Below are 18,496 nucleotides of genomic sequence, written 5' to 3'. Positions count from 1 at the left end.
TTTAGATGTTACTTAGGGATTTATAAGTGTGCTGGTTTAAGAGTTAACCAGCAGGGGAAATGAACTCAACTTAAAGGAGAGGTTATAAGTCAGAATAACAATTTACTAAAATAATACAGTAAGTACAATCATACAAACAAACAATTGGTCTTAACCCACAAAACCCAAATGTATAACCCAGTACCCTGGGGCATGAACAACGTGGTGTTCCTTGGGCCCCGCTTGAGTCCAAAGTAAAGGGAGAGGGGAAGAACCTGCTGGTGGGAGAGCGGTTGCAGTCTGGTCAAAAGTGGTGATTGCAGTCCAGTTGAGGGTGGTCTAAATCTGGTTGAGAGCAATGAGCTGCAGTCTTTCTCTGGATCCCACAGAGTGGTTAAAAATGTTCCAAGACTCCAAGATTATATCCTCCAGTTCAGGCAGGAATGTTCAGTGCTTCCCTCAGGGCGGGGAGTTCCACAAAGGGTGTGAGGACAAGAGCATCCTCCTATCTCACAGGCCTCTTAGCACCTAGTTTATAGCCTGAGGAGTCAGGCTCTATGGGCAGAGGGTTCGAATAGTCTGTTGACAACAGTTTCTGGGAAATGGCATGGAAGGCTACAGAATACACAGTTTTGGGTTACACCCATACCATGATGAACTGGTCTCAGTTGTCCTAACTAGGACAATAAGCTTGTGACTTCCTATTAGGATCAGGAAGCGTTTTTGTAATCTGTGCTTTGCAGGGTGGAAGTGCTGTAGAACATTCTATATTGGGACTTCTGTTGCATGGTTCTTGATAATGATGACTCATAGCATTCCTAGTCCTGTGTTGCTAAGCTGTTGTCTGTACTAAATATCAGTTATTTTCTTCTTTTATTCAAAATTTGTCAAAACCATGTCTGCACTGACTGCAAGCAGAAGCTTAACATACTTGGTTTTTTTATTCCTCTTCTTTTCCAGGAGCATCTTCCAGAGCTTTATGTGCACTTTCAGTCTCAGAGTTTTCACACTTCTATGTATGCATCATCGTGGTTTCTAACTATATTCCTTACAACTTTTCCACTACCAATTGCAACGAGAATATTTGATATCTTTATGTCTGAGGTAACTACTAAATGCTCATAAGTTATATTTTAAGAGTAGGTGTTAAAAGCAGTCATTTACTTTTTAGTTCTTACACCGATCAAATTATTTTAAGGGGAAGGTGTCTGTGTGTCAAGTAGTTTGTCAAGGAAGAGGAACTAAGTCTCTGAATGTGGATCCTGTGTGTAACTTTGTGCTCTAACCTATTGAGGGGTTACCACATCTGTTCTTTCTGGATGCAGTGCAGTAGCATTGCATGCAGCACGGACATCATTTTCTCAGTAGTACAGTAAGTTTGCAGGGGAAACTAATACTGCTTTCAGGCCCAAGTCAAGTTCCATGGGCATGTGCAAGCCATGAAGAGGGAGTGTTAGTAACTTATTATTGTCTGGATGATGAATAGTAGCCAAAGAAATTTATGGAATTTTTCAGTGTCACTATCACAAAGACACATTGTCTTGTGTTTAGGATTAGAGCTTTGCATCATTGTAACTAGTAACAAATCATAGCTTGTGGTCCATTTATGCTCTGCAGTGATCTTTTAGAAAATAGTAAGTCAAAGGTGGATCCTTTTAGCTTACCCTCAAGAATGTCTGAGATAGGGTATATATGGAGACGTTCCCTTATATCTGTTTCAGTAGGTTAACTGTATTGTACCATATCTGAAATTAAAATGGCTTTTTGGAGAAGTACTTGGGTGTTTTTCTACTAGGTATATTTAAAATGTTTGATGGAGCTGACCTAGAGGACTCTTGTCACTTGAGTTTTCACTTCAGCAGTGGCCTCTCTGAGGGGGGTGTCTGACATCAGGACAAACAGCCAGACTGCTTGTCCCTAGAACAAACTAAGAAACCCAGAACCCGTTGTTGAGAGACTTTTTTTGTAGCCCTTTTGCTTGTCTGAGAAACTGGGTGAGATTTCCATCATTAATAAAGAGGCATCACACTATTGATGATGCCATGAATAATTGTTGGATATTTTTTAACTTCTGTTTTCAGGGTTTAGAAATAGTATTTCGAGTAGGTTTAGCACTACTTCAGATGAACCAGGCAGAGTTACTGCAACTTGACATGGAAGGAATGTTACAGGTAAGTTATGATTATAATAATTTTGAGAGATGTCTGATATGTGTAGTGTGTGTGTGTATTTCCTCACAGCTATTAATTATGTGTAATCTTGTGCTCTGATTGCTTTTAGCACTTTCAAAAGGTCATTCCACATCAGTTTGACAGTGGTCCAGACAAATTAATCCAAGCATCTTACCAAGTCAAATACAATGCAAAAAAGATGAAAAAGTAGGTATAGCATTTTGAGAAAATAGATTATACTGTTGCTAAGAAGCTACTGTTTGTTTATCTTTAAAACTAGTTATTCAGTGTTTATTTTTTAATTTTCCATCTTTAATTTTTTTTTGTTTTTATACTATATAAACAGTTAAAGCTGAGTTCTGCCTGTAAGAAAATTATTTTAAAGCAGTATTTGCTATTTTTCTTTGTAAAAATAACCAAAAAAGCTTTGAAGAAAGAATGGGGAATTACAACACTTCTGTAAACAGGAGCTGAATAGGAAAGCTGGGTGGGGGGTGCTTTTGGAGGGGAGGGGAGATTGTTTGGTTTTTTTCAGGGTGAGGCAGGGAAAGGAGTGCTGGTTCAGAGTCTGTTCATACCTACCCAAATCTGTGTTTAAATTTAATGTCTAGTCTAAGCATTTACAGGAGTGCATTTCAGAGGAAATATCAATAATCTGTATCTCTGTTCTACTGATATTTGTTTGTTAGTTCACCAACAAGTAAATTATCCACAAGTTTTCTAATCCTAATTTACTATTTCTAATTTTTAGGTTAGAAAAGGAATACACTACAATAAAGACAAAAGAAATGGAGGAACAAGTTGAAATTAAAGTAAGAAAGCCTCAACAAATTTATTTATGAATCAGTTTAATTCCTAGGGGGGAGGGTTACATGTTTGATCTGTACATGTAGCAGGACATGTAATTAAAGTCCCCAAATTCTTTTCTTTCAGCATTTGTATTTGGGATATCTATTCATAAAGGATACCTACAGTGAAATTATTGAGATTTCTGGTGAACATTAAAAAAAAAAAATCTTTAGAGACCTGCTGTACTTATTTTTTATTATTTCCTGCTGACTAAAGCTTGCTTACAGATGGCCTCATTTATCAGGGGTTCCAAATATGCTGGTTTAGTTGTAGGTGTCCCACACAGGAGCTTTGTATGACACATGTTAAGACAGAGTTTGTCAGAATGCATTTGAGTGGTTTGTCATTGATTTTGAGATCTTGATTTTTCCTGTGCATTGGACCCAAAATGGAGACTCTTCTGTCTGGAGTCACCTTTTCTTTTGGAGCTTTTGCAGTTAATACTAAGACTGGGGGGGGAAAAGCCAACCTGCCAGTGCAGTTTATTTTTCCCTTTTACTAACTGACCTACTTCCCGTATCTACTTAATCACTGCATCTTTTTCCTTTTGAGACATAAATAGGCTTTTGATGCCTTTTTTTCCTTTTTCTCATTTTTTTTTCACAGCATGTTGTTTGATCTGGATTTTCTTTCTTGTGTTTTTAGACAATTCTGTGAGAAAAGGCAGTGGGAGAAACGATGGGCAAGTGCATTAAATAAAGCTTACAGAGGGAGTGAGGTACAGCCTTCCTTCCTGTCCACTGCTAGTCATTTTGCTTTTCAGTGTCAGTTCTTAAGGCATCAGTTCTTCAGAAAAATGACTGACATGCACCTGGAAGCACAAAGGTGTTCTGAGCCTTTTCAGGCAGTTTGTTATTGTTGTAGCAGGCAGTGAGGCATTAGCAGCATTATGATGTAATGCTGTAATGGCATCTGAAATCAGAAGATTTGCAGGGCTTAAATGACAGCTCTCTGCAGAACAGGACAAATAAAATGATATGAGAGACAACTGTAACTTTAGATTCTAGTATTTTAATTCATTTCAAATCCTTCTCCGCTTCTTCCCATGCTCCCCCCTGTGGGGAGCATGTTGGTTTTTGTTGGCAAAAACCAACAACCACACCCCAACAAAAAAACCAACCAAAAAACCCCAACCAACCAACCCCAACCCTCAAAGCTGTCTGTTTCTAGGTCCTACTCTGGGACTTACGTATGTTGTTTCTGACTTAGCAGAGCTTCTTAACGGAAGAGACTATTTTAGAGAGATAGGAAAACAAGCACATTTTGAGTTTGTCTTTTAGCCTGGCAGAATAAGCCATTTATTGAACTGATATCCAAGGCTCTATTCTTAGGGATGTGGATCTCTTCTATCTGAATGCTGACTGCTAAAATTTACAGGAAGTGCACTAGTAAAGTATATAATGCAGTACAATTCCTTCTTACTTCTGGGGCATCTGAGGTAAATAATTCTCAGTATAACCTTACAGATTAACACTAACTATTATGAGGAAAAGGAATGAAACCTTGCAGCTATCTCATTTGCCTGTCCCAGTGCAGGGAGTGCACTTTCATGTCCGTTAACCATGAAGACTTTTGCTGTTTTTATGAAGGGGAGGCTGTCAGGTCTAGCGTGGGGTTAAGCCCTGTGGTTCACCTGCAGACGTGCTGCTTTCAGCTCATGTAACACAGATGCTTTTGTATAACACAAGACATTGTCTCATCTTTGCTGGTTAAACTCATCTTTAGAGCTAGTTCATCATATAAAAGGAATTAAGAAGGTCACTAATTATTTTCGTACTTATATTGATTTTCATAGATGTGATGAAGTAAAAATGTTGTTAGCTTGCTTGGCTTTTATCAGACTTTCAGTTCATAACTTGAGAAATGCATTTTTGAACTGTTTCCCTTCCAGAGGTTACGAACTGAAAATAGACTCCTAAAGCAGCGCATTGAAACACTAGAAAAAGTGAGTATGTTGGGGATTAGATTTAATCTGTGTTAATTTATGCTTAAATTTATGGAAATTTTATTATATGAAATGAGAATCTCAGAATTATAGGTTATTGTTTTCCTTCTAAACTATGGTGTTTACTAACAGTGCTTAGCCAAACAGCATGGCAATAATCAGGCAATTAGGGTCAGTAAGTGTGTAAGGTTGTAATGTCTGACTCATAGTGATTAAAAAATCAAACATTTTCACATACCCAACTTTGATTGTACTGTTTTCTTTCTGAATTAGAAGCATCTGTTCAAAGTGGAGAAGACTGCATATAGTGGAGTGCTTGGGTGGAAAAGAGGTTTTTGTGAGAGACTCCTCAGTTCTGAAAATCTGAAGTTGTTGGGTGTTTTTATGTAGGAGCAAAATGACAGACCTACCAATGACCGGAGAGATGAGATGAAGGCAGATCACTTCATCACTAGTGAATACAGCAGTAGAGGGTGTTGTTGCAGCATTCACAGGAACACTGCCATTAATCTGCTCTGTGTAATTTTGAACTTCTGTGGCACTTTTGGATACATGGTGGAGAGAATATCTAAAGACTTATTTCTCATGGGTTTAGTCTGGAGTAGAGTTTTGTTAGGCTTCTTTGTAACTGGGTAAAACTTCATAAGTAAGCATGTTAACTGCTGTGGATACACTGCCAACATGCAGGCATTGTTCTCCAGTGGCCTCTCCTATGTCCTGGTATCATGCTTCCCGTGGCAGATTTCATCTGAGCTGCTCTGCTCTAGAATGAGAACATTCTTGTCCATCTTCACCACAAACAGTGGAATTGAGCACTCCTGTGAGTTGCAAACAATTGTGTTTCACAGGGAAGAAAATGGTGAAGTTTCAGTTTAGTGGCATAGTTGGAAGATGTCACACTTCAGATGTTAAATCTGTTATGATTTCTTGAAGAACAGTCCATCTATGTCAAATTCTAATTAATTGGTTTCTGAATTTAGTTTGGAAAATATGCATAAGGACACATTGTGAAAGTTGTGAACAAAAATACAATTTCATGAATATTTTTGTTTCTAATATTGAAGCATTGATAAAATGAATGGAAAAGAGCAGGCTGTCTTTAAGAAGCTTGAAACTGTAGTGAATCATTTCAATTTCCTTGGCAAATATATAATAGTAAGTATCTCTGTTTTATACTTAACTCGTAGGGGTTGGAAATTTTTTTTTTTTATTATGAAGTCCGTGATGAACTCCCAGATGCTAGTGCTTTTGCACATTCTGTATTTAGAATTTCAGAGTTCACTTTCAGAGTATCCCAGTCTGACTGGAATTAAAACATTGCAAAATGGGAAAATATTATCTATTAGTAAGAATTTCTGATGATCATTATCATCACAGCATTTGAGAAACAGATCATGAAGTGTGAACAAACACATTCAGTTCTACTGTTGGAAATTTATTTTAAAAATACTTTTTCCCTCATCCAAACTCATATGATTTAGTTGTGATTTTCTTAGTGTACCTTAACTTCTCAGTATTAGCTCTTATCAACTAGTTCGCACTTCAGTTTTACTAACAGTTCCAAGGACAAAGAAAGTCTGTGGATAGATGTGTTTGTAGAATGTGCAAAACATCGAGTGCTTTCAGGAGTGATAAAGTAGGAGTTAATTAAATGCAACTGCAGTGGGGTAGTGCTTTTCAGTGTGCAAAAAATGAAAATTTCTTTCTTGCAAAAGTTTGTCAAGGAAAGAGAATCTATAAACAGCTCGATGAGTTACTGCAAGAGTTCAGTAAAACAAAATATGAGCTGTCATAGTTGACATTTCCTACTTGTCTGTCAGTTTGCACCATTTAATGTTCCTGCTTCATCTTACTGGAAGCTGTTAGCTCTGCATGAGCACCTTGGTGCTTAGTGGAGTTTCCTTTGTGCTCAAATTATGCCTTTGTTTCATGTTGTGGGTGGACTGTAGTCTTGCATCTATCTACTAGATCATATCAGATAATGCATCAGTAACTCTTGTTAATTAGGGAAGCAAGCTGTTCAAAGAAAAATACCTACTCTCCTGTAGGTGAATTTTAAGTGTTACAGAAATTTGGCTTTGAAACCTTCTGTACCAAAGATGGATTGTGTTAAATCTGTTGCAGAAAAGGCTGCTTCCTGGGACTTTCAGGCTGAGTTGCCTTAATTTATATGAAGAGTTGTTAATTTTGCTAAAAGGTTTGCACAGAAAATGGGTAGAATTTGGGCATTTTCTTTCTTTTAGCTCTTGGTCTTTTTTGTCACTATTATCAGCCCCTTGTTTTTTGATTTTCCTTTTCCTTATTCCTATCTGAATTTTTCCTTTGTAGGAAAGTGCTTCCTTGGCAGATAGATTGATACAGGTATAGTCTTTTAGTCTTTTACTGTATGACTCTCTTCCTACTCTTAAACTCCAACTGCTTTAATGCATGCATATTTGCATGCTATATCCTATCCCTGCTTTGCTGATTTGGAATAAATATAGAGCTAACATCTTGCTAGAAACTTGTTTAATTTTGTTTACTAAAAATATATAAACCCAATACCTGCACGTTATAGTAATTTTCCTAACCTAATGTGATTTTTCTGGTACAAATTCCTATGACAAATGGATTCTATGACACTGTATTAACACTGAAATTGAATATTGTGAACTTCAATCTGTGCATGTACTACTGAGTAATAATGCATGAAAGGAATTTTATTGAATGCAAGTACCAAACCGTGCTTGCTAAATGGATGCTGAACTTTGTACTAAAGTACTAAAGCAGCTGTTCAGTACTACCTTGTCCTAAAATTTCTACCAATTGTATCTGTGCTGTTCGCAAAACCAATCTGATGAAATAAGCAGCTAAACATCACAAAGGCAGTCTTTCTTGGATTTGTCATTAAGTGCTTAAAAAAATAAATTATGTCCTAAGGGACAAGTGACAAGGGCCCAGGAGGCTGAGGAAAACTACCTCATAAAACGGGAGCTGGCCACCATCAAACAGCAGAGTGATGAGGCCATTACTAAACTGGAGCAAGCTGAGAATACCATCAGGGAGCTCCAACAACAGCAGCAATGGGTAAGGAGCCTGGCAGCACATCATCTCATCTTTTTCACTCACTTGTGTTTATTTTTCCTCATCATGACATGGTCTCTGTGCTGTCCTTGTAAATCCTTGTTCATTGTGATTTGCATTCTTAAAATTATACAAATTAGACTAAACGAAGTTTTGGTCTGTTCTTACTGATAGGTGAGATCCATAACCCTGGATAGATGTAAGTTTATCAGTTTATAAAAAAACCCCAACATACCCACAATGAAACACACCAATCAAAAAACTCAACAACAAAAACCACCCAACCCAACCCCCCCCGCATACCACCAAAGAAATACTAACAAAACCACACACATACAGCCTTTGGTAGCTCTTCATGCTAAGAATCTACCCATTGCAAGTTGTGTCACTCTGAATACTCAAATCTGGGAGTTGGTTTACAATGCCTTTACATAGTGTATCTTCTAAGTCAGTTTATTTCATGTTAGCGTTTCTTCTGTGTATCTATATTTGGGTTTTTCCTAGTATGCTAAAATTTACTGCTTACTGAAGTGGAAGGATGTTGTCCCTGAGTTTGGAACTACAGGACTTGATTAAAAAATGTGGGTTTATGTGGATGTGAAGCAGGAAAATAATTTATATATAGTATAGTACTGTGTTTGTGTTACTCTGTGTTTTAGGTAGTAAAATGTGCACGACTTCAGACTATTGCTGTGAGACTGAAGTTACTTCCTCTAAGCCACTTAAAGTGCCCAGTGTCTTCTCCTGGGGCGTGGGGGAAGCCACTTCAGCATCTTCACTTGCTGAATAAACTCTGCACTACTAGTGCTGATGTGAATATCCTCATACTGTTGAAAGTGGTATCTAAGTACTTGTCTGGAGTCTTGGGCATTTCAGGTGTATGAAATACCACTTTTTAAAACTACAACATACTGCAGCTGCTTACCAGGCCCCATTAAGTCAGTAGGGCAGTTGGTTTTATACATCTTCCACCAAAGCTCTAGAAATACTTGTATCTCATCTTGGAAGGTAAAGATGAGATTTACTGTTAGACTGAAAGGAAATCATAACTTAGACTAGTTCTAGAGTGTTGTCTTTATTATGTCTTTTTAATGCATTTCAGCGTAAAAAAGGTATGCTAGAATAATTGCAAGGAGTGACTGATGAGCTACTACTGATGAGCTGTCATGTGAAATGCTGCTGTTTATATAACATGAGCAATTTCTTTAGGAGGAAAACAGCACCATGAAGAAATAACAGTTAGGAAGATGGGGATGGTCTTGTGGTGCTTTCCAACATTTTAGATATATTGTAATCTTTCAAGTGAAATGCAGTGGGAAATGATAGACTTCTAGTTATCTAGCAATTTATTGTCTGATTGCAATAGTACACATGCCCTTAGAATGTGTTTTTTGGAGGCATCCACATTAATGACCTGTATGTAGTTAAAACTTATTAGAAGAGACTAAGGTACTCTATTTATTTATTAGTTAATTGACAGGTAGTGTCTTTAAAAGCTAATGCCTTTAATTATGCTGGGAACTTACTGAAGAACAATGATGGGGAGGCCTGAGAGATTGGCTGGGCATGGGAACTGATCCTAAGCAGAACTGTAAATAGCTGTGGATTGCAAAATTGGCTGGATTGGAGCTGTAAGGGCAGAAGACTGGACAGGTACTGAGAGAATGGAGAGTAAGTAAAATACAAGAATGAGCAGTTAAATTAAGAGCCACGCTTCCTACTTTGCATGCTTGCAGCGTTGTTTTCCTCCACTTAAACGTGAACATGACTATAGGAAATAGTCTGACTATGTATGTGGAACTGAGACTGTAAATACATGTGGTTATGGACAGATTTGTGCCTGGTAGCTGGCTAATTCTGAAGTGTAAGGAGTAGTGCTGTGGTTTTGAGAACCATCGGAATTAGACAACGTGGGGAAAGTGCAAAAATGGCTTCAGTTAGGAGATCGCTATGGGCTACTGCATCGGTAACATTAGTACTTGAACAGGCTTTTAACTTTGTTTCCAAGCGTGGAAATGGGAACGACACAAATGTAAGCAGTTGCGTCTGTTTAGGGCTCCACCTGGTGGGAATGCATTGGTTTATTTGGAATTTTGGCATTTTACTTTACACTGGTAAATTTTTTACCACGTGCTAGTGCCAGTAGCTTTGTTCTTGGCAATATCCTTTTCAGTATTGTCTTGCGAATATCTGCTTTAATGTTTTTCTCCCCAATTATTTCAGCTTTCTTTATGAATAGCAAAAATGATAGCACTGTAAACTTTTAAGTGGCTGGATAGTTTATCTGTGCTTATTTAAAGATACAGCATCTATCCTATGTATTTTATAATCTACGTATTTTCCAGTCTTGAATATTCTGTTTCAGCATGACAGAAATGGTAATGTTTGGGTATGAATTTCTGAATAGGAATGTATGAAAAGAACTGCCTAAGGATACTTTCAACTAACATCGTGGGATTAAAAAAACTCAACAAAACGCGTTTTTGTTGGTAGCAAAAATATCACCTAACCGTAGTATTTCTAAGAAGGTTAACATGTCCTTTGTAAAAAGGTTATGTGTTTGTATTTATATATTAATATTATTGAGGTTTATGCAATCTGCTTAAGGAGATTCGATAGCACAGGTTGGATCATTCAAGGGTAAGTATTGAAGGTGCTTACTGGATGTTTGTGTCTATGAAGAAATTCTCCACTGCAGCACTTCTGAATACAGAGATGGGTAGAAGAGGAGTATTTTGACTGAAGTCCATCACCAGAAGCCCAAATTACACACAAGTTTATTTCTTCCTGTGCTGAAGTATTTATAGGGAGTTTTTAGATGAACCAGAATGACTTCATAATGAAGTGTGAAGTCTACTCAGAGGTTATCATTGTACTATTGGACGGTACTAATCTGTCTTTGGCTTGTCTAACCTTTAAATACAGAAACTTGCCAAAGACAAGTTGTGGTGGATAACCAAACAGTTAAGAGGAAGGTGGCTTCTTCCTCATACTGGTGGTAAATCAAGAACTGCATAGAGGAAGTTGTGCCTGACTTTTAACAGAATACAGTTTTCTTTTGAGGCATGCTAAGTATATATAATGGTATTTGAGGAGTTAGGGGCAGGGGTAATCAGCCTGTTGTAACTTAGTCCTGATAATTATGTGCTGAAGGTTTTATTCTCTGTTCTTTTCCCCTTTTTGTTTCTAAATAAAAAAGGTAGCTTCTGCTGGATGTAAACACCTCCAGAATGCAAATCTTGTCTTTCCCAGTGATACCTTAATTGTCAATGATTACCCAGTTCATCAGTCTGAATGCTTTAAAACTGAATCTGAGAAATGAGAGGCAGATCAAGCTGAAATTGGTTCACATCTTATTTTTAAATAGTCTCTTCAACTGTGTTATGTGAAGATAGAATTTTAATTGACTAAGCATTCAGATGGAAGCATATGCACTTTGTAAGGTAATTTATAGCCATGTATTTGGTTATTGTTACAGCAACTTCATAGTTGTTTTTCAGGAACTCAAGCTACAATGGCTGATAATTATTAAAAGCATAGTAGTTGATTTAGGGAATATATGCTTGTAAATGAGTGTTGCAGCCTTATGGAAGGCTTCACTGTACTTTGCAGTATACTCTTCTAATACTGTGTTCTGATTTGCAACCAAAATGGAGAAAATAAAAATATTGTATTCAGTGTTAGTGCTTAAATGTATAAGCAAAGTTAGCTGAGCAAAGTTAGCTGCTGAACAATCTGTTAATTGCTCTTCAGTATAGTGTGCTGGAGGAACATTCTGTAATTACATCTATCATCAGCCAAAATAATATTAGGAATGGTCGTGTTTAAGAAAAATTGGGGGAAAATAAATCCAGTTGTGTGAAACTAAGCAAGGACTTGTTTCTTTCAGAATTAAATGGCTGTAGAGCTGCAATTTTAGTGCTTTATGTTGCATTTGTCTTTTCAACATAGTCAACAAAGTGCTACGGTGATTAAAATGTTTGGCAGAATCTGGAACAAAAAAGGTAGAGTCCATCTAAGTTGTCGTGTGTATCATGTGATGAACTTGTACAAGCAGCCAGGGAATGTGAAAGAGCTGTTGCCTCTTTTCTGTGTCTGCATGTTGTTACCTATGGTACTTGTGTTCCTACATCATGTGAAGCAATCGTAGAAATGAATCAGCATTGCCCACCCATCCTTTTCTTGCACTCAGATCAGGTCTGCCTCCACTGCTTGCTGAGGCAAAGACACTGCGTGGGTTGAAAATAATACGAATTAAATTAGTAATGTGTAAGGGCAAATTAATACTAATGTACAAGGATCATAATATATATGTGTTCCCTGTGTGTTCAGCTGCACAGTTAAGCAGGCAGAGCACTTAAGTGGATGGTCTTGATGACACTAAAAACTGCCTGAGCTCTGCTTGCTTTTCAGTGCTTTGTATACATCCCTCCATCACAGCTTCCTGAAGGCACATTTATACAAGAAATATAATACATTGTAACACTAAGGTTAGCGTAGATTCTGAATTTGGATTGTACTGTAAGTCATGACAAAAGGCTTCCTTGGCATGCAGAAGTATAAACATAAATGAAAAAATAATTTCCCTGACCATGTAGTTACATGTAAATCCTTGGTTTGTCCTGTTCGCCTTTGGTTTGTGCACTGAAGGTCAGGGAATGCCACACCATAACAGAAGCATGCGGAACTGAAGGCTCTTCATTTTGTCTCTGTTTTTAGATGTAGAAAACTAAATTTTTTGATGCAAACATAAAGAAAACAGTTGTATCTTTAGTATAATGAATAATCTGTGGATTTTACTGTTGAATTTTTAATTAATTAAAACTTAATCTATTAATCCAAGTATAGTATTTATATTTCACAATGTAGTTAATGACACCAAAAATGTATTGAATTATTTTCCTCTAAATTTAATTTTCAGGGTAACGATGTAAGCACAGTAACTAGACAGCTATGCTTTGAGGATGTCAACACCCCCTTTTTTCCTAAATCAGAAATTAAAATACCGATTTCAATTTTCAAATACAGAATGCCTATCAGGCAAGTCTGACAATCTGTCAAACTGCTAAGTCATTTTAAAGTGACCCAAGAAGAAATAAAATGTGTTTTTTAAACTATTGACTAGGGGGGAAAAAAGTTAAGTGAGGCTTTTGAATATAAATGCTTTGGTTGGATGTGTCTGAATCTCAGAAGGAATATGTATGTGGTGAGCAAATGATAGCCAAGGGTTGGAGTGAAGAAATGGGCAAACCAAAGTCATTGTACATTGAAGCCACACATGACTTCATTTTAAATCCAGAATTACAGAAGGATTCTGTCGAATCACAGTTTGAGTAGAAATTGGGAGATACTTGTATTAACCTTGTAATTAGCTAGTGTTCTGTAGTATCTTTTTCTGCATATCACAGATCCTTTGAGAATCTTTCAGTTTGGTTAACAATGAGACAAAAGTGTGAGTTGTTGCTTGTCAGTATTAACAGGCTGGGTGGGGGTGCAGTTGTTTGAGGCAGAGCACTAGGGATATTTTTGGTGGCAGTCTGGATGGACATATTAATAGACTTGCATAAGGTAAGCACTTAAGGTAGTCTTCCTGATCTTACACAGCTGAAGGTACTTTTCACACCAGGTCTGGTATATAAAACCCCTTTCAAACCATCTGTGCTTCATACTAAACATGTTTCTGCAAACTTTGTAGCATAAATGCAGTTCACGATACAGTGAAGACTTTGTGCTACAGCTGGAAAAAGAGCTGGTCCAAGCCAGGCTGAGTGAAGCAGAATCGCAATGTGCCCTGAAGGAGATGCAAGATAAAGTTCTAGAGATGGAAAAGGTAAATTAAACCAGGACCCTCTGTACAGAACAGCACTACAAACAGAATACAGGTCCCTGTAATTCTTTGCATAACTGTGCTCTAGAACTTTCTCTTCTATGCTTTCATGATTACAAGATGCTTTTCAAACCTGTAAGAACAACAGCAATAAAACTAAGATATGTTTGCACTGGCAAAGGTTTGTGAAGAACAAACAAACCCCTTTTCTCTTGTTCCTGAAGCCTACTGTAGTGGAAAACTTGGATTCTGATGAAGTCTTTACAGGAAACATCAATTGTTTCAGAATGATATCCTGCAACAAGAGCAGGGGGCTTAGAGTGAGCACTGAGGTGATGTGAAACTAAAAAGTTTGGGAAAGGAGGAGGAAAGGGTACAATATAACCATTCCCAGGTCTTCAGCATCTTCTACTTTGTCCCATTATGGGCAGGGAAGGAATCTCTCCACCATTAATTATCAAAATCTCTGCTGCTTTTTGGGTGCTGTGGTAGCTTGTAACTTCCTGATGCCAGAGCTCAAGCTGTACTCAAAACAACTGTCAAGCATTTACCTTTCTTTGAAGTAAAACTTAACTGCAAGATAAAATAGCAAAATGAAAAAAGGAAAAAAAAAAACAAACCAATAAGTTGACCTGATATAAAGCATACTTTTCAGATCTTATTGTATTGGCCTTGGGAATAGTTTCCTTAGGAAATTTTAAAGGGCTATATACCCAGGTTTTGGCCAGAACTTAGTTACTGATTAAATTAACCCACTGGAGTCAAGATTTACTTTTTAAATTATCTGAGGGGCTTGATGAGAGCCTAGCAGGTTAGTAGTGTAGTTTTTACTGTCCTGACCATTGGTAAGAATTCAAGATATAAGGTATTTTTCAAAATTCAAAAGGAAACTACTTAACTCAGAGACAGCATGCACTGAAAACTTACCTGTGAAAAAAAACCTGGAGTAATAGGGTCAATTCCAGTGTACCAGACAAACTCAGATGTACAGTAGTACTTCAGTCTCTTATAATGAACTTAGGCACGTGAGAAAGTGGCTGAAGCTAATTCCCTCAAATTCCTGCAGTACAGCTCTTTATTGCTGTTATTGATGTATCATGTAATCTGGGGAACTTCTGCTGAATAAGCCGAGACTTGCATGGCTATACTGACAGTGATGTAAACATTCAGAAACACACCCTCTCACTTCCTATATTTGCCAGTACTCAGATCCCATGATTTTGAAACATGGAATGCTAATAAATGGCTGTTGTGCTGTGTTCTGTTAATGTTAATCATGTGCTTTACTCTCAACTCTCAAGAAAACCTGGAAACTGTCACAGTATTACATGTCTTCAAAAACACTGGATTTTGCTGATGAGAAATACAGTAGAAAGTGATGAAGCACAGTCAGGGATATTGTAATTGGACAGACTGTCCTTTTTCTTCCCCTCTGTTTTTTTCCCATATTTCCATTATTAGGATTTCATCTCTGTGTTGCTTTCCCCAGTGTTTTCCTGTGTTCTGTTTGGCTTTCTCTATCCTTTTTTCCTCATGTGTCTTTCATTTCTAAGACCTCTTCTTGACTTGTTTATATATATATATTAATGCATGGTTCCTTTGAAAAGGAGAACAGATATGTTGACAAAGGCTGGTGACCTACTTCCTAAAAAATAAATTTCCATTATTTTCTCTGTAAACCCAAGTAAAAGTTATAGCTTTAAAGTGTAGTTTTAGTTCCTTGTTTGCTTTACTGTTTATCGACTAGCTCAAAATCTTTCAGATTTCTCTCCATATTTTTGATGGGTTCAAATATTTTAAATATAATGTTTTGTTAGGGAGATACCATCTAGGGAAATCACAAAGTCAGAATACCTAAAACTATTACCTTTTCATTTTTTTCTGTAGTTGGCAGTTAGAAGTTATTTATACATACTATATCCAGAAACTTAGATTTTTTTAAAGGAATTTTATTTTGCAAAGGATGTGTACTTAAAGCTTGATTAGTAATAAGAGTTATTGTTCCATGTCTATATTCGGAGTGGGTTTCACTAAGCACAATTTTATTCAAATACATATTTAAGAGGATGGTCCTTGTTGCAGAGGAACAGCTCCCTCCCTGATGAGGAAAATGTTGCCAGACTACAAGAAGAATTAATTGCAGTAAAATTAAGAGAAGCAGAAGCTTCGATGGGTCTCAAAGAACTAAGGCAGCAAGTCAAAGATTTGGAAGAACACTGGCAGGTATGGGTAGCAATACACTTTTATTAATTTTTATTTTCAATGAATGGTGATAAACCAAGACTATGAAATTTTGAATTATAGATCAAGTAGAAACTAATGAGTGTGGACCAAACTGCTGAGATGAGAAAATCTTTAAATGCAGCTGCCACAAGAAACTTAACTTAGAAAGTATGTTAGAATTTGGTCCCTAGATGGCAGAGGGCCTGTGCTTCCAGCTAACCATTCTGGTAGGAGGGAAGTACCTGAGCAGTACTCTGACTTTGCTAAGTGGTAAGGTCTAGAAATAGGCAAAAGTCTCAGGATATACTTGCAATTCACTGACTTACCGTAGCTGGGAATGACTGTCTTCAGCTTTTTAACTGTTCTTAAAAACAGTAAGTTTCCATGGGTGTCTAGCTTTTAGGACCTACAGGAGAACTATAGCTATTTGTCCTCATATAACTCTGAGACCTTAAATGAAATAAGGGAACACCAGGAAAGATCTGGCATTATCAGCAAAAACATGCTGTTTTTCTAGCGTCATCTAGCTCGTACCACTGGAAGATGGAAAGATCCTCCCAAAAAAAATGCAGTGAATGAGCTACAGGATGAGCTGATGACAGTGCGGTTGAGAGAAGCAGAAACTCAAGCTGAACTGAAAGAGACCAAACAAAGAATGATGGAGATGGAAACACAGGTATGTTTTGAATGCTAGTACGTGTGAATTGAGCTGGATGCTACTGTTGGACTAGGATGGAAGAATCTAGTGCATACAATCCAGCTTACTTTAATGTCTCTTCTTTAGTCTTCTACGACTATGCTTTCCAAATTTCTTATTTGGATTAGTTGGTAAACTGTGTGTGAATGTAAATTTATTAAATTATATCTGATTTAACAAGAGAATGCTTAAGGTGTTTTAAATTTCACAAATCACAAATAGTAATTCTAATTGTTTAAATGGCAGTGTTTTGCTTTCTTCTGGTGAAACTGGTGATACTGGATTTTCTGCTGAGGTCATGAATCTGGTTACTAAGCTGTGGACTCAGCAGAGCAGTTTGTGTGTTGGTCAGGTGTTTTTAGCAGAAGCTTTGCCTTTTGTGTGCCAGAATAGAAATGCATGGATGACCCTTGCTGAGGTTTGTTCAGAAAAGACAATCATAACTTGACTGCCAAAATTCTTTTCGTATAACTAGGGAATAAGTTGTTAAGCAAAGAAATCTGAAATAAAAGTGCATTAAAGTGGTGAGTTCATATTATATTAGTGAACTTTCTTTCGAGTCAGTAGGCACAACATGCAGTTGATGAGAAGGATTTGTAAGAGACTTTTGAGAAATCCTCCCATGGAATATCTGCTAAATGTAACTGTTTTTTGAAAGAGACTTGTGCATCCAAAAGGCTAAACAAACAGTAGCTTTACTTGACAAGGTTCAACAATTCCAGACATAATGAGAGCACGTAAGGGTGTGCTATTGAAGAGAGATTAGCTAACTGCAAGGCACATGGTGGTTTATTTCTGACAGAGGCACTGTTTTTGCTATACCAACTGAATAAAGGTTTCCTTTTGCAGTAACTTTTAAAGTCTTCATTGAGGTGTCAATACTGTTGCACTACAGTTAAAGTGCTTTTATTTTGTTGTCTTTGCCTCATGTGTGTATTTTGGTCAGTAGGGGGCATAGGGATCCTGCTGTCTGGCTAATATGTCACAAGACCTTTTAGGTACTTCTCACTTCAGTGTTATGCATTGAGTCTGTATGTGTTTATGCTGTTTAGCTCTCAGCTGAGAGAAATGCACTGGTTCTCGTGTTATGTACTGGCCTGCACAGCTTCACATACAAATGGTGTGACTGGTACTATTGCACTGATCTCAATTAAGGTGCCACGTTGCTTTTAGGAATTCTTTGAACAGAGAAATGTGCACATAGTATTTCTGACATACCTGATGTTTCTTGGATGCATGCTGCAATTGGGATACAAGTTCACAAAATCTTTGCCTTACCTAAGCAAGAAATTGGGAAAAACAGATGTACAGGAGCTTTGCGATAGCATTCTTGTAATGAGTCATCTGTTATTAAGGAACAATTTGAATATCTTGATCATAAACAAAACGTCATGCAAACTCTTCTGATTGCACTTAGAAAACTCTGAATGCTTTTTCATCAAAAGTTTTTTATGGTAAATAATCTATAAGTCTGTTTTGTCAGACTTCGGAGAGTTAAATTAATATCAAAAATCTTTCCTTAACATGCATTTTCATTCCCTTTTTTTGTCATAAATTTCAGAATCAGATCAATAGTAATCATTTACGAAGGGCAGAGCAAGAGGTTACCAACCTACAGGAGAAGGTGCAGTATCTTTCTGCACAGAACAAAGGACTTCTGGCTCAGTTGAATGAAGCAAAACGTAGACAAGCAGAGATTGAATGCAAGGTAAACAACATCCTGAAAAGACTACTTGGGTGCT

General features: G+C 37.2%; 1 protein-coding gene and 1 long non-coding RNA gene across 18 annotated transcripts in view; one reads left to right on the top strand and one right to left on the bottom strand.

Moving 5' to 3' along the window:
• The window catches only part of LOC113983658, a 69,549-nt gene that overhangs the window by 13,238 nt on the left and 37,815 nt on the right, over nucleotides 1–18,496 (bottom strand). For 3 of the 10 annotated variants that reach the window (XR_005564260.1, XR_005564259.1, XR_005564262.1), the window contains 2 exons: nucleotides 17,973–18,032; nucleotides 12,449–12,736 (listed from right to left, as the gene is read on the bottom strand). The exons of 4 other annotated variants lie outside the window; for them this stretch is intronic. This is a non-coding gene — a long non-coding RNA (uncharacterized LOC113983658). Of the gene's footprint in view, nucleotides 1–6,714; nucleotides 8,197–12,448; nucleotides 12,737–17,972; nucleotides 18,033–18,496 lie in introns of those variants that run through there. 3 more of the 10 variants (XR_005564264.1, XR_005564263.1, XR_005564261.1) reach the window with 3 other exon arrangements.
• Nucleotides 1–18,496, top strand: part of EVI5 (ecotropic viral integration site 5) — a 77,405-nt gene that overhangs the window by 25,465 nt on the left and 33,444 nt on the right. For 6 of the 8 annotated variants that reach the window (XM_027712744.2, XM_027712736.2, XM_027712753.2 and 3 more), the window contains 11 exons: nucleotides 940–1,083; nucleotides 2,061–2,150; nucleotides 2,260–2,357; nucleotides 2,902–2,962; nucleotides 4,891–4,944; nucleotides 7,273–7,305; nucleotides 7,864–8,010; nucleotides 13,703–13,837; nucleotides 15,917–16,057; nucleotides 16,575–16,733; nucleotides 18,316–18,462. In XM_027712744.2, coding sequence (XP_027568545.1) covers nucleotides 940–1,083; nucleotides 2,061–2,150; nucleotides 2,260–2,357; nucleotides 2,902–2,962; nucleotides 4,891–4,944; nucleotides 7,273–7,305; nucleotides 7,864–8,010; nucleotides 13,703–13,837; nucleotides 15,917–16,057; nucleotides 16,575–16,733; nucleotides 18,316–18,462 — 1,209 coding nt within the window. The remainder of the gene's footprint in view (nucleotides 1–939; nucleotides 1,084–2,060; nucleotides 2,151–2,259; nucleotides 2,358–2,901; nucleotides 2,963–4,890; nucleotides 4,945–7,272; nucleotides 7,306–7,863; nucleotides 8,011–13,702; nucleotides 13,838–15,916; nucleotides 16,058–16,574; nucleotides 16,734–18,315; nucleotides 18,463–18,496) is intronic. The other 2 variants (XM_039383124.1, XM_039383132.1) reach the window with 2 other exon arrangements.

The sequence above is a fragment of the Pipra filicauda genome, unplaced genomic scaffold (genome assembly GCF_003945595.2).
Source record: "Pipra filicauda isolate LSUMZ 115617 unplaced genomic scaffold, ASM394559v2 scaffold112_size3218982_pilon, whole genome shotgun sequence".
NCBI classification, from domain to species: domain Eukaryota; kingdom Metazoa; phylum Chordata; class Aves; order Passeriformes; family Pipridae; genus Pipra; species Pipra filicauda.
Note: the sequence above shows the minus strand (reverse complement) of the source record. Positions and strands in the feature narration are given on the sequence as shown.